The 23,799-nt window shown below is 54.8% G+C and overlaps 1 protein-coding gene across 1 annotated transcript; it reads left to right on the top strand.

The window, feature by feature from the left end:
• The first annotated feature begins 11,920 nt into the window (after nucleotides 1-11,920).
• Nucleotides 11,921-23,727, top strand: CTPS1 (CTP synthase 1). Its single transcript, XM_065744465.1, has 18 exons — nucleotides 11,921-11,941; nucleotides 12,049-12,226; nucleotides 13,109-13,279; nucleotides 14,455-14,555; nucleotides 15,009-15,125; nucleotides 16,122-16,205; nucleotides 16,508-16,588; nucleotides 17,589-17,740; nucleotides 18,529-18,661; nucleotides 19,671-19,759; nucleotides 20,408-20,502; nucleotides 20,786-20,848; nucleotides 21,378-21,421; nucleotides 21,864-21,960; nucleotides 22,084-22,139; nucleotides 22,222-22,318; nucleotides 22,546-22,690; nucleotides 23,624-23,727. The coding sequence occupies exons 2-18, from the start codon at nucleotides 12,061-12,063 to the stop codon at nucleotides 23,706-23,708; spliced, it is 1,776 nt and encodes a 591-aa protein (XP_065600537.1). The 5' UTR covers nucleotides 11,921-11,941; nucleotides 12,049-12,060; the 3' UTR covers nucleotides 23,709-23,727.
• Nucleotides 23,728-23,799: the final 72 nt, after the last annotated feature.

Genomic DNA, 23,799 nt, shown 5'->3' with positions numbered 1-23,799 from the left:
CCAGCTCTAAAGGCAGAGCGGCAATCTGCCCCATCCAGCCACACTGAGCATGAAAACATCACAGTCAGTCTCCAGGTCAGGGTTGGGCTCAGTGGGTCCATGGCCATGCACAGGCATAGTGTGACACAGCTGTGTTGTGGCTCAGGTTGGGGACAGCAGAGGGCTCAGAAAACCACGCTGGGGTTAACCTGGGGAAGTTACAGCCGCAGATTCTCCAAAGACACGTTGGTAGTTCAGCTGGCTTCTACGTCAGTGCTCCTGAATTGGAAGTCACTAAAGGCTGTGATCTCGAAGGAGCTAATGAGTCACAAAATGAGGGTGCTTTAACTTGTCTGGATGCCAAACTGCAATTAAGACAGTCTGAGGGGAGGGCTGATGCTTATCTCTGCCACCTAGCTGAGCTCACGATGAGCCTTCCATGAGAAACAGAGAGCTCCAGGTAACCAACTGCTGCTGCCGAGTCCTTCCCCAGAGAGGGAGCACACGCACCTCCTGTGCTGCCTGGGGAGCCCCAATGCTGAGGAGAGGCAGAAAATGCCCCGAAATGGAGAAGATGCAGCACGGGGATGAAGGTGCTGTCCAGCACTGATGTGGAGATGTTCCCCGGCCCTTGAGCATCTCATGCATTGCACTGCTGGGACTGCAGAGTGCTCCCAGCTTCCCTACACTGCTCTGCTCCGTGTGCCCCTTTGAAAAGTGTGAAATTCGTGCCTAAGAGAAACCTGCACAGTGCAGACACATTCCACACCAACTCCTGTTTGACACTGAGCCGCTCGGAGAGGGCCGACGGAGAAACACAGGAAAGAAAATCACCTTGCCTCTTAAATTCCCCCACTCACAACAGCACAGTCCCTCAGTGAAGAGCTCCAGATGTCCTTGGAGGGATCTCCAGGAGGAGGGCAGCTGGGTGGCTGGAGGAGGAGCACAAAGAGTGTGCAGAACGGCCGCTGCAGCCCTCTCAGGCCTCTGCTGTGACCTGCTGCCCGCAGACTCGGGTGTAGATCCCACGCAAGCAGGCTGACACAGACGTGAGATCCTTTTGCAGAATATAAATGACAGAAGAGAAGCGGAACCTGAGAACGAGTGCCCAGCACCGGGACTGCAGTGAGCACAATGTGCTGAGTCAAACGTGGCTTGACACCTTGGGATGCAACCCACAAGTTATGGAGAATATGGAATGAGCTGCAAGAAAGGTAGATCTGAAATAAAGAGGGGAGACGTGGAGGTGAGCACGTGCAAGTGGACAGAGAAATGCTTGCTCTCAGGATCCAAGAAGGGCAGAGGCTGAGAGGGAGCATCAAGCAAATGACTAAGACTGAAACAAAGAGGGAAGAAAGAGAAGAATGGGATTAGGGTGCCCGTCCTGATGGCCAGCACGTCCCTCTCCTGGGCTGACCAAGCAGGAGGAGGAGCACCTTGCTCACCCGCTCCGAGCAGTGTGCTCCTGCAGATCGTGTGCAGTGATTATCTGCAGGGTGGGGCTGGGAGCACGGAGCAGGGAAGTGGAACAGGAGGAGATGCTAACGAGGTCGGAAGACAGCAGGTGGCATCCTCCGCGAGGAGAGGATTCACAACCTGCTGCAATCACAGCAGCACCTGCCTGGGATGGATCCCTGGGGCTGGGAGAGTGGAAGGAGGGGGAGAGGGTTGGTGCTGCATCATATGGCTGTGAGTCTTCCTCTGCTGTTTATTTCAGACACTAATTAGGTCAGTGCTGCCCTTATAGGAAACCTGAGGCCAGCCCATGCTCCAGCAGTGACTCCCAGATCCTACAGCTGGAGGAGCAATTCTGGTTCCTTGGTGTAAGAGCAGACCTCCAGGGGCAGGGCTGGCAGCGCTTGAGGATGAGGATGACAGACAGCGATGTGCTGAGAGCTGCAGCCATCGTTCCTGCAGTGTCCAGGGCCTGGAACCATGCTGCTGGCAGCTCACACCTCTGCAGACGGTGCCTGGGAGCTACCCCATGTGCACTCTCCAGTCTGGGTGAGGACCACGGCTGAGCATTGGGTCTCCTGGGCACTGCCTCTCCCTTTCCTGAGTCCTGGAAGCCCTCCAGGCACAGATTTGGGGCTCCAGTGCAGTTGCTTCAATCCTCAGCCACTCACCCGTGCTGCTTTTCATCTGGTGCTGGTTTGTTCAGCCTGTCCCTAACGAGTGACCCGTGAGGATTCCGGCAGTGTTTGTGCTACTGCTGATTAGCAAACAGCCGCAGGACCCACTGAGAAAACCTAAGTCAAGTCCTTGTCTAGCTGCTGACCCATGTAAACAGCAGGAATTAGTGCTCCAGCTGGAGCGATGCGGGGCTGAGGTCAGGGGATTAAGCTACAGGGAGCGAGGGCTGCTTTACTTCTCAGTGACAGCCTCTGCACAGAGGTTGAGTGACTTCCACGCACAAGCACTAACTTCCCAGCTCTGGCACATCAGCCGTGAGCATCCATCTGTTTGATCTGCTCCCCTCGTGGGCCTGAAAAAGCAGCAAAAGGTGCGAGGAAAACAAAAGGAGGTTAGGGAAGAAGCAGGGTGAGAAACAATGGGGAAGAGGCACGGTACCCAGCACTCGTCCTTCAGCAGCAGGAGGCACTGGAGCAGCAGTGAGCGCAGTGCAGTCACCGAGGGCAGTGGAGCATTGTGAATGTGGTGTGACAATTCTGCCTTTCCCACGCAGGCACGGGGCTCAGCACAGCTCTGCTCTCAAATGCTCGACTCCACCAAGTTCACAGTGATGCCACTGGCTGAACCTTCCTTGAGTGCTTGGAAGGAATCGTTCCAGCAGACGAGCAGTTATCCGGGTTATCCGGGGTGCCAAGGCAAAGACCTGAGCTGCACGCTGACATCTCTCCCAAAGGTGATGCTGCATCGGGGACACAAAAAGGAACTCTCCCTGTGTCCTCTCTCCTTGTTCCTCTCGAGAGGCACAGGTAGAGCTCCCTGCCCAGGAGAGGCAGCAGGTCAGTTTGGACTCACTGATATCACTGGGGTTACGTGGAATGGGAGATGAGGACACGAAACACAGTGGACTTCAGCTGAAGTTAATGTTTGATGAAGAAGTCTCCTCCTCAGCTGGACACGGCTGCACTGGGACCTGGCTGCCGTGACACCGCTGCTCCTGGCACAGTGCCTCAGAGAAAGGGGAGGGGGACGCACTGGGACCTGGGGGACATAAATAAGAGAGTAGTTCTGAAGGAGCAGTTTTGTCTGCACCTCCAAGCTCCTTCCAGCAAGGGGTCCCATGCTGCAGGGTGCCCACAGAGAGCTCCGGCAGCAGCTCTTCACCCAAACTCCAACCCCTGCCCAAATCCAGGGGACAACGCAATGGTTCCTCTCTGTCCCTCTCCCATCTGCTCCGTAAGCTGATCGCCCACAGCAAGTGTCTGTTACACAGTGGAAACCCATCCTTCCCCTGCTGCCTTGTCTTGGTGTAACTTCCAAGCTTCCACTCATCAATTTAAACACGAGTTAGAAGCCCTCAGCTGCACACGCACACAGAATTTGCCTCTGTTCAAGATAATCCAGCCATTTCTTCCTCTAAAAGTTATTTGGGAAAGCCGTGGCGTGCAGCAACAAACCTTGCAACACTCCCAGCTCCGACAGCTTTGTGCCTCACTATCACATCCCTTCGTTATTCACCTAAGTGCTCCCGTAGTTAATTGCAGAGCTCACGCTTTCTTGGCTCGCTTGCTTCCTGCTGCTTCATGATTCATTACTTGTCAATGAGTCCGCTCAGCTCTCCCGGCACAGCTCATACTGAGCCGTGCAGGAATCCCCCCCCTCTGCCCTTTGGAGGAGCTTTTGCTGCTAAAGTGTGTGTGGCTGCACTGCCAAATTGCTGCTGGGGTCCAAAAGGTTTTGTTGACTCTGGGGCAGGGCCTCAGCTCATCTCTGGGCGATGATTTGTGCTCGGCTGAAATGGACAGAGAAGGTCGGTCTGGGAGAAATAGATTCTGTTGTAGTTCGCCAGTTCCAGGGTGCAGGCTCCTGACACCCAGGGCAGCAAAGCAGCATGGACAGAATAGGTTACAGGCAAAACTCACGGGCTGAGATAGTTCAATAGCACAGAAAAAGAATAGAAAACAATGCCCTCATCCTCCACAACCGGGCAACGTCACAGGGAGTCAGCCTACCTACACTGAGCCCGCAGCCAGGAGCCAAAGCGACGGCTGCACACGTGGAGGTCTGCACACTCCAGGCTTGGTGCCTGTGGATTTGCTGAACCTACTGAGAATCAAATGTTTTCTGATCCCGGATGGAGGTTCCCATCAGCACCCACAGGACAGACAGAGCTGAGAACCTGCAAGAGAGCATCCACTGCAGAGGGATGTCAGCAGAGCCTTGTGTGAGTGCCACGATGGATGCCATTGGCAGTGACCATGGGCACCTCTAGGAGCTCCTGGAAAGAAAAGGAGGAGGAACGCGTGCCATCGGGCAGCATCACAAGGCATGAGCAGCGTTCTCCCAGCTGTTGCTCTACAGCTGCTCCTGAGTCATTCACCACCTCCCAGCCATGAGTGAGGGCTAAAGATCAGCCAGCAGTGCACAACCAGACTTGGGCAGTCATTCAGGGGACTTTCCTTCTCCCTGGGAAGCACTTTGAAATATCCTGCCCAACAAATGTGTTTGTGCAGATCTGCTGGTGAACATCACGGGAGCGGATCACTCTGCAGCGGTGGTGGTGGGCGAATCGGTCCTCCATGCTCACAGCAGTGCCCCATCCTTTGCTGCACGTGGACAAACCACTTCCCCTGGAGTGGGGACAGGCAGCAGGCTGCGCGGTGGGAGTCTTCATCTCTGGAGCAGCATCCTTCTCTTTTGTCGTCCGATAATGGAAACGATTTCATTTCTGTTTGCCTTTCTTCCTTGTCAACCACATTTCTTTTGTCCCTTTCTTCCTTTACAAATGTTAATTTCCATCTTTGTCCCAGCTGTGGCTGTTTCAGTGCATTGTCTTTCGCCAACTGAAATGAATTCCTCCTCGATAGGCAGATCTTAGAAAAGTAAGGTCACACCACAATCTGGAACAAGCACAGCTGCAGCAGCCAACTGGATGAAGAGAGACAAGAACAGCACTGTTGGTTTGAGAAGCACCTCCAGCACAGAAGAGCTCTGCAAGCTTCAGGCCATATCTTACCCGTTCATCAGAGAGGCGTTACTTTAGAGCAAGAAAGACCCAGGCAGCTGGGCAGGGTTTTGTATTCCTGGGTTTTGTATCCCTTAGCTGGGCTAAGGAGAGGGACTGGGAACTGGTCAGCCGCAGCTTTGTGCATGGGAAGTCATGGAGCACAGCCTCCTGAAGTCCTCATCCAAAGCTGTGTGGGATGAAGCAGCAGTCAGAAACAGGATGGGTTTACCAAAGGCAAACCGTGGCCAGGCATCAGCAGAGCCCTCTGTGGCTAAACAATTATCTGGACGAGGTCGAAGCGGTTGATGCAATACGTTTTGCCTTCATTCAAGCTTCTGATGCTGCAGAAGCATCACCTGGAAGGCAGTGCCATTCAGGCAGGGCACAGAGACACTGAGGTGCTTGGAAACTGGCCAGCACACCAGGCCCAGTGCCCACCAGCAAGGGACCGGTGCCCCTGGCGTGCAGCAGGGAACAAGCATCCCCGTGTTACCCCTGTGGGGTCTCCACCATTCAACACGTGGAAAGAAATGAAGAGTGTACCCTCAGGGAATGCACAAACATCACAAAAGTGGGGGGCTTGATTGCTTGATGTGGCAAACTGTCAAACGGGACAACCTCGGGAACTGGGGCAGCAGGCCAACGGGCTCTACATCAGCTCACGAAGAAGGGAGCAGTTCTACAGATAAAAGAATGGACAAGGTGTGAAAAATAGGCCAACAAAATGTTCAATCTAAATGGCGTTCACGCTGCTCTCAGAAAACACTGTTCATGAAACTATCACCCAGAAAGTCACGTTACAGACCACAGGAGCAGCTCATGGCAGCACTCTGAGGACCAGCTCCTCTGTTCCATAGGCTGACAGCAGCTCTGAGCCCTAACACCTGGCAGAGCAGGCCTGGGCTGTGATCCCATTTACCTGTGTGCTGGCTGTCCTAAAACCAAAACAAACAGCGGAGAAAAATAACGCCAAGGTTGGAGGAGGTGGCTGTGATGACATCTTTGATAAGGACAAGCTGATTGTTTATAGAAGTGTCACTGTCTGTAAGGGCAGTGTTAGCTGACTGGGCTTGCAGTCACTTTCACTGTTTGCTTCTGCTCTATGACCGTCAGCCCGAGTTTATGCGGGAGATGAAGATTGTAAAGGAGCAGCAGCAGGTCACTCTGACGAGAGGTTTCTCCAGCTTAAGAACAGAACAGAGAAGAAATGCCACTTCTGTTGGCCGTGAACAGTGCAAAGGGATCTCCCTTTGCCTCTCTCAAGGAGCAGGGGACAGTCACTCCCCACACACGTCTCCAGCTAGCTCAGAAGTTTACCTTTATCCTCCTCAGTGCCTCCTTACAACGAGGATGGGTTCTGTCGCTCCTCAGGTGGAAGACCTGCAGGCATCAGGTGGAGTTTGTTGCACACCGTTGCACCTTTTCTAGTTTTAGGCTGTTTTCACTCACTGCCCACCACCTGTAGCAAAGCACAAGGGCGACGTGGCCGTGTGCCACAGAGGTTAGTGACGTCAGGAGCAGCAGACAGAGCTGTGCAGAAGAGTGAGGACATCGTGACACCGCGGCATCTCCATCCAAGAGCCCGTCCTCCATCACTCGGTGTAAGGCCCTCCCGACCTCTGCAGCTCCTGCGGGCATCCCTGCCCTCCAGAGGCAGGATGGGGGAAGCACTTCCCAGCTCAGCACGGAGCTGCTCTTGAGAAAGCTCGGTCCTGGTTTCAAACCTTCCTCCCACGTCTCGGCATTGCTACAGATATAAAGAGTTACTCGGGCTGTTACTCGACAAGAAAGTAGCCCCCTGGTCTTGCTCCGTGGGCAGCACCTTTTTCTGAAGCCTTGCACTTCCCTCGGGTATCCTAAAAGTTTGTAACGCTGGGAAGAAGCCCCAGGTCCACACATCAGAGCTCCTGCACTGCCAAGCTGGGAAGTGGAGGGGAGTGGCTGCAGTACCACGGGTGGGCTCAGGGCCCTGGGTTGGGTCAAACTCCTGCTGGCAGCTGGGCTGATGCGAAGCTGGAAGGGATAAGGTGTTTCATTCATGCCAACAAAGCTCTCGTGGTGTCAGTTGTGGGGTAGCACGGCCGGGACCCGGCAAGCTCCACGTGTTTGCTCCCACCTTCAGCTTCCGTGGAGTAATTTAGGAAGGAAGAAGGCAGAAAGTCCTTTAAAATGGCTTTGAACGACATTCTGTGTTGGACCACAATGCAGCAGGAAAGGAAAGAAGTGCAGGTCTGCACAGCTCTGCTTCTGCCCCCACCCCACCATCATCCTTCATCTTTTTCTCATTCACACTGATTGAAGCGAGACCAAAAGGTGCCCCTATGGCTCTCAGATAACCCCTTCAAGTTCTCAGTTTCACGTGTCATCCCTTGGAAAGCCAAAGCTCATCAAAGCAGAGTTATTAGCTTACTGCTGCATGACATATCACAGCTGCAATTGGCACAAACATCCTCAGGTATTGTATCGTATGGAGAACAAAAGCTGAACACCTCTCTGCCACGCTAAGAAGGGCAGAATGGGATCCCACAGAAAGCACCATCAGCTGCACGTGGAGAGAAAAAAGGCTCTTCAGCAGTTCTGCTTCCAAAGTTAACGTCGTGCCTCAGGCAACGCGAGGCAGCAGAGCCATCACTGCGAGAGGGGCACACACAGCACTGCTGCTTCCAGCACCAGGACTGCAGAGGAAGCTGACAGCATTGTGGTGTTTAGCTTACAGGACCGAGCCCGAACGCCCTGGGAAGCCAACTGATGAGGCTGTGGTAACCTGCAGAATGCCTTCATTCATTCCTCAATTAAATCCCCAATTAGATTATCAGATGTAGGACAGACTGAGCTGCACAAGTCCGCTGATGCCTCAGCAGAATCCTTCGCCTTGCTGGAAGGAATGTGGAAATCATTTGGGATTAAAATTCCTCCAGCCCATCCGGGCGGTCCTGCTGCAAACACAGCAGGAGCGTGGCCCTGGGTGCTGGCAGGGACAAAAGCTGTCCCTCTCATCTGCTAGGGCAGCACATCTCCTTCTCGCTATTGGACACTTCAGGCCACGCTCCGCCTTACACTACAGAGATGAAATGCAATGCCAGCTGTTTCAGTGGGCAGTGAACATTGCTGGGCTCACAGTCCCACCACCTGGCCTGCCCATCCGCAGCACTGCTTGCTGCTCCACTTCTCCTAAAACAAAGCCAATGAGCAGCACTCACTTCTGAGTGAAAACAACCCAGGTGTGCACAGCTGCCTCCTGTCCCTGTCCCAGTTTGTCCTGCTCTCCCGGACCAGAGCAAACAAACCCTGCTCCCTGGTGCACTCAGCCCGTGCATATCAGTCCATACAGCAGGCAGCTGCTCCTGCAGCTCCTCTTTCCACACCTCCGTTTCCTTTAAGCTCTTGATTCCTTCGTGTCTTTATAATGTGGTCTCTCCTCAGCGAGGACCCAAGTGCACAACCTGCTCACCTCACCTCACCTGCAGGCACGGGGCTGCTGGATAGGAGCATTGGTTTGGCTGCAGGAGAGCACTGCACAGTCCTCCAACTGCAACCTGAGGGTTTCTTCTGCAATGAAACAACTGCATGCAGGGAAATGCTTTCACTTAGGCAGAAATCAGTACTATGAAATGCTTTCACTTAGGCAGAAATCAGTACTACGATCACCTGAGGATTTCTGCATTGCCAGTTAAACAAAACCGGTGTAAAAATCAGCTGCAAACTGGGATCTAAATGAGAAACCCACTGTTTAGTTAACAGATGTATAGTTAACAAAATAAATAGTCCAAATAGTATGGTGGTCAGGATGTATAACAAGAAAGATTACCGTGGTGAAAAGGAATAATCAAAAATAGGTGGAAAGCTCACCCGTGTCCCAGGCTCGCAGTGGGAAACTCCAAAGGAGTGATCTCCAGCAAGAGATCCTTCCCCAGTGGTGCTCAGCCCTTAAATGGGGTCTGGGAGAGGTGCATTCAGACTCCACCCCTCCTGGTCACACAGGTGCATTGCCTTCACCTGCGTGCCTGACTCAGTGCTTGTCTCAGGTGATCGCACAGGGCACTTCTCTCAGGGTTCAGCCCCAGCTTGGATCCCTCTGTTGTCTATCTTCACTTTCTCCTTTCCTTTCCCTACCTGGAAAACCCTCACAGGAGCACTGCTCTCTGACTTACTGCTACGTGGTGACTCCCAGCCCTGCAAACTCTTCCTCCTGCCGTTCCAGTTCTCACGCCCTCTGCTCACACTGCTGCTCTCTCACAGCAGTTCTCTGCTTCCTTTTCTCCCTCTGCATGCACTGAGCTGTGCTGAGCTGCCCTTGAGCCAAGGTCGGCTCCCCATGCCCCGTGCACATCGCTGTGCTTGTGGTATATGCTCTCCTGCTGACAATCACATATGCTCTGCTCCTGAGATGCAGGAAGGATGCTATTTGATTTTCCACTCAGGAGAAGCTGAGGGAAGGTGACGCTTTGCTGAGAGCCCACGTCACCGCTTCTCATTGCGAGGCAGCAATCCTGTCAGATTTACAGTACATCACGGACAGCTGACCTCAGCTCTGCCAGAGATCTCGAGTGACTTTCAGCCAAAGTCCGAGTGCTATCAGCCCTACATTACCCCAAATCTGAGGGAGAAGGTCGGTGCTGCTTCCCTGACGCCAGTCCCTGGAACGTATTTCTTACACCTCGATGCCTCTTTGCAGCTCCCAACCATTCCCTGCCCTGTCAGGAAACAGCAGTGCCCTGCATTGAGCACTGAGCTGAGTCCTGATGCTTCCTCAGGGAACTGGGAAGCCTCAGCATCCTGCAGTCATCCAAAAATCGCTTTTGCTGCCACGCAAACGTGAGGCGGGGACTTTGATCACTGTAGTGCAAATATGGTCTGCAGACGGGTGCAGAAATAAGGGTACGTGCCAGCAGGGCTCTCCATGAGCTCTGAACTGATTGTATCTTGTGGTTGGCGACCCTTACACAGCCACGCTGTCTTCGGCACACCCATGAAAGCCTCTAGAGTGAGAGGAGGCAGAAGGGACCACCAGAGCCAGCACCGGCTGTTCGTCAAACATCTGGACAGTCGAGCTCTCCTGCACTGCATTACAGCAGTGAGACCTGCACGAGTGCCAAGCACACGAGAAGCGGGGCTGGCTTGTGCTTGCACACGGAAGCTGCTGGCACGCTCAGCGTCCCAGGGAGAAGTCACCCCCCACCTGCACACCTCTGTGTGCTGAACTGCTTCACCAGAGCACCTCTGAGCAGCGTGGCCATGCCTGCTGACCAGCCCTGTGAGACCTGTGAGTGTAGGAAGATGTTTTTCTCTCCTCCATCCCTCTCCTTGCACTGCCTTGTCCTGCTCCCCCTGCCTGGCAGACCTCCTCCAGCACTGTGGGTTATAAGAAACGTCAGCCCCACGGTTTGCATACAGGGAGAGGTCGGCTCGGTGCTGCGCTCTGCCCAAGGGCACACAGGGTTCATCATCAGAGCTGATGCTGCTCCCTGCTGCAGGTACCCGGGCCCTGCTCCTGCCTTGCTCCAGCAGCTCTCCTTTTGCTGTTCAATGCCACCATCTAGCGTTCATCTCCGGGAAGCTGCGGCTCCCCTGCATCGCTCTGCATCTTCTGCGGAGCATCTTCCGCATCTTCTTCGTTTCTAACGTCCTTTGTGCCCGGTTTCTTTTGTTCCTCAGGGCAGCAGACGTTAACTTTGCGTTTTGGGGAACACCTGATCGAGCTCAGAGCAAAAGCTTATGCAGCTTCACTGCTGGGAGGTGCCTGAAAGCGTAAAGGAATGGCACAAAGGGCCCGAGGAGGATCTGCTCACAGCTCAGGTTGCACACATCTCTACTCGAGGGGAGCTGCCACCACCAGCACCGGGCAAACCTTGTAGTCAGCATCACAGCGGGTAATATCGCTCTTGTGGCAGCTGCAGAGCAGGAGCTGAGGGTACCTCTGGATAAGGGCAGGGACTGAACGTGGCCTTGAGACATTCTGCATGAGAAAAGCACTCTCCAAGCCCTTCACAGCCCTCGCTGCCCTTCTCTGGAGCTGCTCCAGCACCTCCGTGCCCGTTCTGCACTGAGGTGCCCAGCACTGAGCACAGCACTCGAGGTGAGGCCTCAGCAGTGCTGAGTGCAGGGGCAGGATGACTCCCCAGTGCTGCTCAGCACCCCGTTCCTGATCCAGGCCAGGATGCCATCGGCCTTCTTGGCCACCTGGGCACACGTACTGGTAGGTGTGGATCAGATCCCCTCTGAGCCTTTTTTTCTCAAGGCTGAACAGCCCCAGCTCTCTCAGCCTTTCCTCACAAGGGAGGTGCTCCACGCCCTTTATCATCTTTGTAGCCCTCCGCCGGACTCCTTCCAGCAGGTCCCTGCCTGCTTTGCATTGAGGAGCCCGGAACGGGACGCAGTGCTCCAGATGAGAGCACAGCAGAGGGGAAGGATCCCTCCCTCGACCTGCTGGCCACGCTCTGAACGCACCCCAGGATCCCACCGTCCTTCTTGGCCACCAGGGCACACTGCTCACAGCCAGCCGGTCACGCACCAGCACCCCGACGCCCCTCTCCTCAGAGCTCCTCTGCAACCCTGCGCTGCCCGCAGTTACCCCCCCCACCTCTCTGTGGAGGACCCTTCACCCGCCCCAAACCCCCTCCCCCTCCCCCTCCCCCTCCCAGCAGCGCCAACGCCGGCGAAGCCCCGCCCACTCCCGCCGCTAGGCCACGCCCCCTCCGCTACGCGCACGCGCCCGAGGAGCGCCGCGCATGCGCCGTACCGCGCGCCGGCCTCATGCTCCTGTGCGCCGCGGCGGCGCAGCGTGCGTGTGCGCTCCCCCCCGCGGGAACCCGCGCGCGGGAACAGGTGAGCGCCGCCGGGGGGGGGATGGGTGGTCCGCGAGGCGGGACGGCGTGGTGGGGGCTGGGCAGGGCTGGGCAGGGCTGGGCTCCCCCCCTGAGGCGCGCTGTCAGGCCGGCAGGCAGATGAAGTACATCCTGGTGACGGGCGGGGTGATCTCGGGCATCGGCAAAGGGATCATCGCCAGCAGCATCGGCACCATCCTGAAATCCAGCGGGCTGCGCGTCACCTCCATCAAGATCGACCCCTACATCAACATCGACGCCGGGACCTTCTCCCCCTACGAGCACGGTGAGGGACGGGGCCGGGGGGGCAGCGCCGGGCTGCCCTGGGATGCGGGGCTGTGGGGTCGGGGCAGTGGGGCTGTGGGTCGGGGCAGTGGGGCTGGAGGCAGGCTGTGGGACCCCAGCTCTGCTCCTTTACCCCTGTGAGCAGGTTTGCTGCCTGGCGCGGGGGTCGGTTCGGCACTGTGCTCATTGTGCTCGTGGTGCTCCTGCAGGGGCTGATTCCCTACGGGAGCTCTTCCAGCTGCCGTGCAGTCCTGGAGGCTGCGGAGGACCACGCAGTCCAACCCCCCCCCCCCCCCACTGTGCACCCCCTTCAGTGCCACATCCCTGCGGCACTGGAGCATCCCGTGGGACGGTGACCCCACTCTGTGCCACTGCACCATTACTCTTTCGTAGGAGAAGCGGTTGTTCCTGATCCCCAACCTGGCTGTCCCCTGGTGCAACTTGAGGCCATCACCTCTTGTCCTGGTGCTGGTACCCGGGAGCAGGCACTGATCAGTGCCTAAAGAGGGTGGAGGAAAGGAGATGGACTCTTTAGCGGGGTCTGTGGTGATAGGACAGGGGGAAGTGGTTTCAAACCAAAAGAGGGGAGATTTAGACTGGATATTTGGAAGAACTTTTTGCAGTGAGGGCAGTGAGGCAGCAGCACGGGTTGCCCAGAGAAGTGGTGGTGCCCTGACCCTGCAGGCTCCCAGGGTCAGGCTGGAGGGGCTCTGAGCACTGATGCAGCTGTGGCTGTCGCTGCTCATTGCTGGGAGTCGGACCAGGCAGGCTTCACAGATCCCTTCCAGCTCAGACCGTTCTGTAACCCACAACCCCCCCTTGAGCCTCCTCCGCCCTGACCCACCCCGTTCCCGCAGCCACATCGTTCCTCTGTGTGCCACAGGAGAGGTGTTTGTGCTGGATGACGGCGGGGAGGTGGACCTGGACCTCGGGAACTATGAGCGCTTCCTCGACATCCGCCTCACCAAAGACAACAATCTGACGACGGGCAAGATCTACCAGTATGTCATCAACAAGGAGAGGAAGGGGGACTACCTCGGCAAAACCGTCCAAGGTGATGTCAGGTTCTGCTTCTGGTGCTGAGCAGCGTGCTCTGTATTTCTGTCCTGCCCCTGGGTTCTGTCTCGGTTTCTCTGACCTGTGCTGGCCTTGTGATATGTCTGATTCCTTCGTAGAAGGAGAAGCACAAGGCACGCCAGTGTGAGCGTAGCGGCACAGATTACTCTCTGCTTTTTCCTCCTCTGCTCTGCCCTTGTGAGGCCCCATCTGCAATACTGGGGCCCCCAGCACAGGAAAGGTGCGGAGCTCTTGGAGAGGGTCCAGAGGAGGGGCATGAAGATGCTCAGAGGGCTGCAGCACCGCTCCCATGAGGGCAGGCTGAGGGAGCTGGGCTCGTTCAGCCTGGAGAAGCGGGGTGACCTCGTTGCAGCCTTCCAGTATTTGAAAGGGGATTATAAATAGGAGAGGAATCAACTTTTAAATGGGTAGGTAGGGGGGAATTGTCTTAAACTAAAGGAGGGAAGGTTTAGGTGTCAGAGGGAAGTTTTCCACTGAGAGAGGATAGCACGGAGCTGTGGGTGCCCCATCCCTGGAGGTGTGCAAGGCTGGGTAGGATGGGGCACCTGACCTAGTGGCTGGCAGCCCTGCCTGCAGCAGGTTCCCACCTGATGATTATTGGGGTTCCTTCCAACCCTGGCCCTCCGTGACTCTCTGGATGTGCTGCCTGACCTGGATCCTGGACTTGGACCCGACTTTCTGACACAGCCAATCCGAAATGGGAACTCCAGACTGACGTGGATAGTTTCCTAGCTGGTTAAGGCAGTTGTTGCTGCTTGACTCATTTAAATAGTACTGCAATGTCATTAGAGGACCGAGGGGATCTCTGAGCATCAGATCAGTCTCTGTCCTTTTTGAGAATCCTCCACAGCTGGATTGGGTAAAGATGTCTGTAGACAGTTTACAACCAGCCAGCTCTCTGAGCTCAGTGCGTGGAACTGTTTGTACTGGAAGCTTCCAGCTTTAAAGAAACACTGCTCACATCTGTTCAAATGGAAGCAGGCTTGCGTTTCCTGCCAAGGCACCTCTTGAAAATTGCAGCCAAAAATAACCATTTCAACAGTTCATCCTTGAGAAACGCAGTGGGAGCTTTGGGAAGCACCAGCTATTTACGTTCAGTAATTCCATCTGCACTGAGTTGTGATCTGACTCTTCCCATGGCTTCTTTCCCAGTGGTCCCCCACATCACGGATGCCATACAGGAGTGGGTGATGAGGCAGGCACGCATTCCTGTGGATGAAGATGACGTGGAGCCCCAAGTTTGTGTCATTGAGGTCTGTAGCTCTTAAAACCATTTTTACTTCTGGATGGGGTGAACTGAACCACGTGCACGTTGTGTTCAGCAGAACTCAGCCCCTTTCAGGAACGGCTGGCTCTGCATTGTTGAGCTCTGTGCCTGAATGCACCTACAGGAAGACTTAGGTCTCGGACAGTTGCATTTTTGAGGCCCTCTGCCTCGGATGAGTGGAAGGAATTTTAATTAGAAGTCGATACCTGGAGGGCTGAGTTAATTGTGCTGTGTCCTCTTGGTAGCCAGTGGGTGGAGGAAGAAGGGTAGGCCAGTCACCACGAGGCACTTGTCTCTGGTGCTCAGGTGATGCTCCTGTAGGGACTCAGAGGGCGGTGCTGGGAGGTGCGTTGGTGTCGCTGCGTGTGTCAGTACGCTTCAGTGGGCCTTTGTAGCAGAGGATGTCTTTATTAACTTCAGTTGTAAATTGTCCTTACAGCTCGGTGGGACTGTGGGTGATATTGAGAGCATGCCCTTCATCGAGGCCTTCCGCCAGTTCCAGTTCAAAGCCAGGAGGGAGAACTTCTGTAACATTCACGTCAGCCTCGTGCCACAGGTACGGAGCATGGGTGTTGGCCGCTCCCCCTGAACTGTGAGCTGCCACCCTGAAATGCCCTCCCTGCAGGCACTGCTCGTGTTTCTGTGCACGGAAAGCTGTGGAAGAAATGCAGAGGATATTTGGTTGTGTATTCTCCAAACAGAGTTTGTGAACGTGTTATAAATAGTTGGGGGTGGTGGTAAACTCAGGCTTCCATCCTCAGCTGCTGCTTTCCCTTATGGGAACGTGGGGAGTTCTGCAGTAAACGTGCTTTGCAGGACTTGGTTCAGAAATGCAACCCAGAAGCTGTGGTGAAGCAGTGCTGTGAGAAGAGAAATGTCATTAACAATCACAAAGCATTCTCATGTGCCAAGCCGATGTTGCAAGATGCAGCCAATAGCAGAAGTGTGATGGAGCTCTGTCATGGCACGTAGCGCCCGCTGCTGCCTCATCTGTTATCTCTCCTGGCTTTGGAGACAGCTTACAGCCATACCCACCCAAAAAGGCTCTATTCTGAATCACTGCTGAGAAACTAATTCCTCCTTGGGTGTTGACAGTACCAGAGGGCGTCCTCTGTAGTGCAGGAACTCTACAGGAGAGAGTTCCCCATCGTGGAACTGGATTTGGAGTAATTCGAGTTCCTGAAGTGCAGATCAGTCCCTTTTCTGCTCTCCACTCTTTCCTTCCCTTTGCACCTGGGTTAGGTGATCCAGGGACAGAAAACAAGGAATGTAAGATATGAGGTACTCAGAGGGAACAGTGAGGAAACAAATCCTGGGCTCTCTGTCCTGCAGTAGTTAATTCCTGCTCAGTGTGCAGGTTTCAGCTCTGGTTCCTTCTGGTTGCTCTCAGTCTTTGGGATTGAAATGACAGTACAGAGGAGTATTTGAAGCTGGTGTGGACACTCTAAAAGCCAGCTCAGAGTTTTAGGAGACGAGTGGGGTGGGGAGTCCCCAGTAACGTGATGCTCTGTAGTGTAGGATGTTAACTCAGCCAGTTGTGCTCTTTGAGCAGCCGAGCTCCACGGGAGAGCAGAAGACAAAACCCACCCAAAACAGCGTCCGGGAGCTCAGAGGTCTCGGTCTCTCGCCGGATCTGGTAAGCTTTGTTGTGTGGCTTTGGGTTTGGGAAGGAAGCACTGGCAATGTGATCTGGCACTCGACCTGGCAGGGGGGTTGGAACTCCGTGTCCCATCACGTCCCTTCCAACCCAAAGCCATCCTGTGACCTGTGCTGCAGCAGCATCCCGGGCTCATTAATGCTGAGGTTGGGAGCTGCTGTGTCAGTCCCACAGAACAGAGCTGTTTTCTTTCCCGAGTCTGCAGGAAGGTGGCTTCATCCAGCTTTGCTGCCTGAGTGCTCCTGTTTTGCTTCACAATGGCAGTGTTGCCGTTCTGTCAGATCGTTTGCAGGTGCTCCACTCCCCTGGATACCTCCGTGAAAGAGAAGATTTCCATGTTCTGTCATGTTGAACCAGAGCAGGTGAGGATTGCTGTCTGCACTACGTGCAGTAAATGCTGTGGCTGTTTGCTGGGTTCTGGGGGGGCTGTAAATGAGCACAGAGCTGATGTATTTCTAGTTTTGCCTCTTTGGGAGCTGCATAATTCATCTGCTTCTTTGCCTTACCTGCGTTCTCTACATCAGTAAACATTTTGACAATGCTCCCTTTTATGCTGGCATTTTTTTTCAAAGTAAATACCCTTAGGCTTGGAATTTTGTGGCATCCAAGGTGTTTTCTGCATAGCTGCTTTTGACCTCAGTTATTATTTCTACAAAGACAGAAGAATGAGTATTTGTCAGTGTTGAGAAGGCAGCTGCCCCAGACTGGGCTTATGGTTAACAGAATGAGTAATGCCAGACAGTACTGTAGCTGGGATATCTTACAGATGGAATAGTTAGAGAGATTATTGTGATGGAAAGAGACAGTCAGAGTAAAGGAAAATGCTCACCCGTGTCCCAGGCTCACAGTGGGAAACTCCAAAGGAGTGATCTCCAGAAAGAGATCCTTCCCCAGTGGTGCTCAGCCCCTAAATGGGGGCTGGGAGAGGTGCATTCAGACTCCACCCCTCCTGGTCACACAGTGCACTGCCTTCCTGTACACTGGGCTAAAAGGAATGCATTTCTGCTTGCTGCTCCTCTCATGGTGTCACTCTTCTGCCCCAGTCTGCATGAAGGGAACTGTGTGGGGCTTAAGGGGGCTCCCAGCTGTGTCTGTCTGACCTGCTGCATCCCAGCTGTGTCTGTCTGACCTGCTGCATCCCAGCATGCACTTCCCAGGAAGTTTAGTACAACTTCACCTGGTTGTTTCCCACCTGCACAAAGGGTAAGAATTGCAGTTCAGGGATCTTTATTGGTGAGGTGCTGAGCTCTGCTTCCACGTGAGTCGGGAGAAGCAATACTTCAAAAGTAGCTGTGCCTGTATCTCTGTGTAACTGCCAGGTGCTCAGCTCTGCTCCGATGCTGTTGGTGTTTTGATGAACAGGTCATCTGCGTTCACGACGTCTCTTCTATCTACCGGGTTCCTCTGTTGCTGGAGGAGCAGGGGGTTGTGGACTACTTCAGGCGCAGGCTGGACCTCCCCATCGGCAGGCAGCCCCGCAGGATGCTCATGAAGTGGAAGGAGATGGCTGACAGGTGAGCAGAGTGAATAACCTGGTGGAGTTTGCTTGTAGCTTATCAGGTTATGAGCGTTACTCCGTTGTCATCCAGTGTTCTGAAGGATCATCTCGTGCCTCGTGGATTTTCTCAAGGGGGCACAGGAAGGATGGAGCTGAAAAAGCTGTTAGTGCACAGTGCTGAAATCTGTGTCTGGGCGTGTGTGGCAGGCATCAGACAAAGGGCCTTTTGGGTGTGCTTTCAGTCGGGTGAGGCAGCCGCGGACAGCAGTGCTCTGTCCTTGTGGAGCTCTGAGCTGAGGGTTTTCAGTCTGCACTTCAGCCCATTCTGAGCCTGCGAGGTCTCTGCCCTGGAAGGAGCAGAGCTGTGTGCTAGGTGCTTCGCTGCCATCGCGCTGCAGGGCACTGCTGCGAAGAGCATTTCCTTTGGTCAGGGGCTGTGTGCATGCCACCACGTCGGGTGCTGGGGGCACAAAGCAGGCAGCACAGCATAAGGCTCTGGAAGTCACCTTTGTGCTCCTGGCTGCTGCAGTGAGCTCCGTCAGCGCTGTGGGAACGCTGTGCAGGAGAAACAGGCAGAACTGTGCTTTGATCATCTCATAACTGACTCGGATCATCCCAGAATGACAGTTTGGATCTATTCCTAACGGCTTTTCCCCTCAGTTGAGTTTTGTTTCTCATGTTCTTGCTTTGACATTTTTAGGTCGCAGTTGCCGTGGGACACTTTCTCTTCCACAGGAGGTTTCTCTTCCCACTGGCAGGGTTTTCTCTTGGTGATGAGGTAACTCTGTTTTGCTTTTCCCTCAGGTACGATCGCCTCCTTGAGACGTGCTCCATTGCACTTGTTGGCAAGTACACCAAGTTTTCAGACTCCTATGCCTCTGTCATTAAAGCACTGGAGCACTCTGCTCTGGCTATCAACCACAAGCTTGACATCAAGGTACGTGCTTCCCCCTCCAAAATCCACCTTCAATCCCACCCCTCTTCATGAGGTTTTTCATACACTGTGTGGGAGAGCTGATTGTATGTAGGGGTAACAGATGTATAGCTAACAGAATAAGCAGTTCAAATAGTATTTATATAGAGGTGTAGTTAATGGTTCAAACAGTATGATGGTCAGGATGCATAATGAGAAAGACTATCATGGTGGAAGAGGATAATCAAAAATAGATGGAATGGTCACCCATGTCCTACGTTCACAGTGGAAAAACTCCAGAGGAGCAATCTCCAACAAGAGATCCTTCCCCAGTGGTGCTCAGCCCTTAAATGGGGGCTGGGAGAGGTGGATTCAGACTCCTCCCCTTCTGGTCACACAGGTGCATTGCTTTCACCTGTGCTCCGTGGCTGACTCAGCGCTCAGCTCAGGTGATCCCTCAGTGGTTCAGGCCGTGATTCAGCAGTCCCCATTCAGTTGTGCCACTGAACAGCAGCAGACATCTGCTGTCAGGCACAGAGCACCAAAAGCTGTGGGTCCTTCCCAGCTGCTGTGATTTTTGGTGCAGAAGGGGAAGGGGTTCTGGTGCCCGTGCATGGAGGCCTGGCATCCCCTTGCAGAACCACGTGGCTGTATTCCAAGCTTCACAAAGGGAAGGATGGTGGTTCAGACCGGGAAGCCACAGTTTTCTCCATGCCTAGGGCTGATGGCAGTGTTCTTTAGCTGCAGCGACCCATGTTTCACAATATCCTCTGGTTTCACCTGTGCCTTTCGAAGGCTGGATGAAGCGTGCTTGTGGGATGGTGCTGTTGTGGTGGTTTGTCTGTGTGATGGTAGAGGGAAGCAGTTCTGTTGGCTAGCAAATGGGAAATGAGTGCAGAAAACCCATAAAGCATCGAGCAGGACACAGACTGAGAGCTATCCAGGGGAGAGGAGGAGGAGAACTGAGGAAGTCTCTGTGTTGGTGCCCCTCTGGTGCTGTCTCATGGTGCTTTTTTGTGTTTTTTCTTCCCAGTACATTGACTCTGCTGACTTGGAGCCTGCCACCCTGCAGGAGGAACCTGTCCGATACCACGAGGCGTGGCAGAAGCTGTGCAGTGCTCAGTAAGATCCTTGTGCTTCTTTGGGCCGTGGCTGATAAGCTTGCTGCTGTCGATGCTTTGGGAATGAAGAGCCTTGCTGTAAGCCTGTGTGTTAGGCACTGTATGCAGTTGTGCTTCCCCAGATGAAATTTGGGGGAGAGGTAGAAGAGATGACAGGGAGAACTTACATAAGTGGGGGATCCTGTGAAGGGCAGCAGCAGGGGAAGTCAGTGTGCACAGGGGAAAAGAAGTGAAATAGTGGGCACTGCTGAAACCAAAGGGAGGAGGGTGTTACTGTGCCACGTGGTTCTGTAGGGGAGATGTGAAAAGAAGTGCTGCAATGCACAGAGATGCCAAGTTAGACCAGGAAATGAGGAGCAGGAGGACTTGTTGCTCGGGGTGCATGGTGGCAGAACCTGTGCAGAACTCAGAATTGAAGTCTGCAAGTCATGAAGGGTGAAATGTGAGTACTGCAGCCTGCGTGGCAGTTCAGGGCTCCTTGGGAAAGTGAGAGCCCTCACGTGGAGCACTGCCCCAGACCTCACTTCCCATGGGGTGCTGTGCAGTGGGGAGGGCTTGCGGGTGCAAGGTGCGGTGGGGGAGAAGCGGTGCGTGGCTGTGGGAGCTGTGCTGCTGAGCCCTGTGTGAGCAGCATCTCATCGTGGTGCAGTGGCGTGCTGGTTCCTGGTGGATTTGGTGTTCGGGGCACAGAAGGCAAAATCCAAGCTATTTCCTGGGCAAGAAAACAGAAGAAACCCTTCTTAGGTGAGAAACGTTTTTCATCCGTATGAAGAAGTAAAGCAAGAAAGGAGATTGAATAACAGCATGAAGGAGCAAGAGCCTCTCTGGCTTCCACTGCTGTCCATCTTCAGAATGGATGTGTGGTGAGGGCAGCAGGGCTCTGTGCTCACGTGCCACCAGCCATACCCGGCTGGGGTGCCATGGTGGATCCCTGTGCTGGGGTCTGAGTGGCCAGGGAGCCCGTGGTGCTCTCGCTGTGTTTCTTGGTGATGGTCCCCTCCTCAGTTGTGTTCTGCCTCTTCTGCAGGGGTCTGCTTGGGAATGCAGTTAGCAGTTGTGGAGTTTGCACGCAGTGTTCTTGGTTGGCCAGGTAAGTGCACAGAACTGTCCCCAGGCAATGGATGTCTCCTTTTGGTGCCTTGGGTAACACCTGTGATTCTTTCCATTTTCCACTGGCACGCAGACTGCATTTTATTTTTTCTGAGCTCGTAGAAAATTCCCCTCCTCCTTTCGCCAGCTCAAAGGAAAAAAGAATAGTGGCATTCACACAGAGCCCCGTGGAGGTGTTCAGTGTGACACGAGTGGAGCTGTGCACGCAGCGTCCCCTCACAGCCACAAAACCTCGAAGCAGTTCAGCAGCAGTGCCTGTTTCCCTGTGCTGAACTGCTTTCTGGGCCCAAACAGAGCGGGTCCGTGCTGTCAGACCTTCCTCCAGAGGGGGAAACTGAACTCAGTGCCTCGGGCTGATGGTGAACCTTCACGGGTGGTGACCGTGAGGGGGAGGAGTGCATTTCTGAGCCCTCCCCTGTTCCCTGCCCTATGCAGAATATCTTAAGCTGTGTCTGTACTTCCACAAGAGGGAATTAAGGTGTTTCTAACTGCTGGATGTAACGTTGCAGATGCAAACTCAACAGAATTTGATCCCAACACCACTCATCCAGTGGTGAGTATGCCATGACTTGCTCACTCTATCTCCACTGTGCTCGAGCTGCTTTTCCTCACCTGCATGGGAAATGTTTTTGCCTGCGTGGCTGCATGGCTGTGCTGCTTCCCAGCACGCAGCAGTGCTTGTTTCAGTGTGACAGGGATTGCCTTAAAACACTCCTTGAAGAAGCTGTTTTCTGAGAGGGGAAAGCTTTCCCTCTTAAGGGCACTTGCGAAGCTGATTTCACAGGGGAATGGCCCACGTGCAGTGATATCGGGGTCCAGCAGCATCAGTATCACTCCGTTTAATGACGACTCAGTAATTAAGAGAATTGCCTGTGGGTGGATCTGAGCTGTGGCCTCCATGCAGACGTCCTGGGATGTCGCTCTGTCTGCGCTGCTCTGCCCGCTCAGGGCAGCACTGCGTGTCCCTCAGCCTCATCCTGCTCTGACTTTCCCAGGTGATCGACATGCCAGAGCACAACCCCGGGCAGATGGGCGGCACCATGAGGCTCGGCAAGAGAAGGACCCTCTTCCAAACGAAGAACTCTGTCATGAGTAAGGCATTCCCTGCCTGCGTGCTGCGGGGGCTTCCTGGTGCCCGGAGGACTCGGACAGAACGTGGCACTGTGCGAACTGGATGGTGTCTGCTCACAGACCTTCACTTTTCCTTTGGTGCAGGGAAGCTGTATGGAGATCACGATTTCTTGGAGGAGAGGCACAGACACAGATTTGAGGTACAGTTGCTGCTGTGGGTGCCGGGCTCCCCGGCACGACGCAGGCACAGAAGAGCACGCGCTCTCCATTCTCGTCCTCCAGGTCAATCCAGAGCTGAAGAAATCTTTTGAAGATCAAGGCTTGAAGTTTGTCGGCCAGGATGAGGAGGGAGAGCGGATGGAAATAGTTGAGTTAGAAGGTGAGTGCGTAGAGGGCGAACTGTGGGTGTCAGCATCTGCAGGGAACCTGCTGAGGGACTGAGCCTGCTCCCACAGACAGCCGCGCTCCCTCAGCACCGTTCCAGGCACGGGCCTGGCCTGGTAGGAGCAGAAGTAAAGACCTCAGGGTCAGTGCTTTGAGCCAGCGGGTTCAGCCTCAGGCCTGCACGCTCGGCACCGATGTGTGCTGTGTTTCGTTTCCTTGCAGAGCATCCGTTCTTTGTGGGTGTTCAGTACCACCCTGAATTCCTCTCCAGACCCATCAAGCCATCCCCGCCGTACTTCGGGCTGCTGCTGGCGTCCGCGGGACGGCTCGCACACTACCTGCAGAAGGGCTGCAGGCTCTCACCCAGGTGGGCTGGGGGACGCTGGTGGGGCGGTGCTGCTTCTTAGGGGGCGACCTGGGGAGTCACGGAGCAGCACTTTGTGGGGCTGAAGGTTCACGGGGTGGGCAGCAGTGCTTATTGCTGTGTGATGTGTGAGCGCCCTGCTGCGATGTGCCAGCTGCAGCGTGGTGCCCTGCTGGGAACCAGAAATACGTCAGGAAACCGAGCCAGGCCTGCTCCTGCAGGTGGTTTTCTCCTTTTGAGCTTTTACAGTGGGAGTGCTCGTGCTGAGCAGCACGGCAGCAAAAAGCCATTCACGGCGCCCAGAGTGGAGAGCACTGAAGCATCAGAGCAAGGCAGGGCATGCAGCAGTGCTCACAGCAGATCTGAGCCCATGAAGCCCCACTGCAGTGCCCCACAGCTGTGGGGATGTTTTATTTTCTGCTTCTCCCAGCCGAGGTGACCAAGGGAGCCTGGGGAGTGGCTGTGCTGGTGGGAGCAGATCCTTCCGTGCTCAGCATGTAACTCAGAGCTGCTGCAGTGCTGCTCTGCTCCTCTGTGCTGCGCTCACTCGGGGGGTGGGGGGGAGCTGAGCTTTGCTCCAGAGAAGCTCTTCACCCTATGGGGACTTCAGAGGGGCCTGACAGCATCCCAGCAGTGCTCAGGATCAGGCTGGGAGCTGGTTGAGTGCGCTTCCCCTCGGGGCTGCTGTTGGACTCAGAGAGCTGCTGCATGTAAAGGCAATCAGCCATCCCTGGGAAGCTGGAGGAGAGCGCGCTGTGCGTGTGGCTGAGCCTGCTCCCCGTTCAAACATCCGATACAGAATTAATCTTAGGCTCTGCCACTCACAGTCAGCACGTGTAGCTGAGCCCTATCCAGAGGGACAGCATGGGGCCGCTCTGTGCCTGGCTCCTGGTCCTCAGCCCACAGGAGGCACTGCTCCACCTCTGTCCTCTGCAGGGACACCTACAGCGACCGCAGCGGCAGCAGTTCCCCCGACTCGGAGATAACAGAGCTGAAGTTCCCGTCCTTCAGTCACGACTGACACCCGGTAACTCCTCCTCCCTTACTCCTCCTCCCTTACGGAGGGCGTGGATGCGTCCGCTGCCCCTCAGTGTCACTGAGTGCTCCTTTTC

This window comes from Cyrtonyx montezumae, unplaced genomic scaffold (assembly GCF_038088225.1).
Source record: "Cyrtonyx montezumae isolate F1298 unplaced genomic scaffold, pur_monq_1.0 scaffold_31, whole genome shotgun sequence".
In the NCBI taxonomy this organism is placed as follows: Eukaryota; Metazoa; Chordata; class Aves; order Galliformes; family Odontophoridae; genus Cyrtonyx; species Cyrtonyx montezumae.
This window is presented reverse-complemented; position numbering and strand designations above follow the sequence as displayed.

Excerpts from the sequence above, each read along its gene's own strand:
- CTPS1 (XM_065744465.1), top strand. The coding sequence starts at position 12,061 with ATGAAGTACATCCTGGTGACGGGCGGGGTGATCTCGGGCATCGGCAAA. Across the intron at positions 16,589-17,588 it reads GTCATGTTGAACCAGAGCAG|GTCATCTGCGTTCACGACGT; the intron begins GTGAGGATTGCT and ends TTTGATGAACAG. Across the intron at positions 21,422-21,863 it reads CCAACACCACTCATCCAGTG|GTGATCGACATGCCAGAGCA; the intron begins GTGAGTATGCCA and ends TGACTTTCCCAG.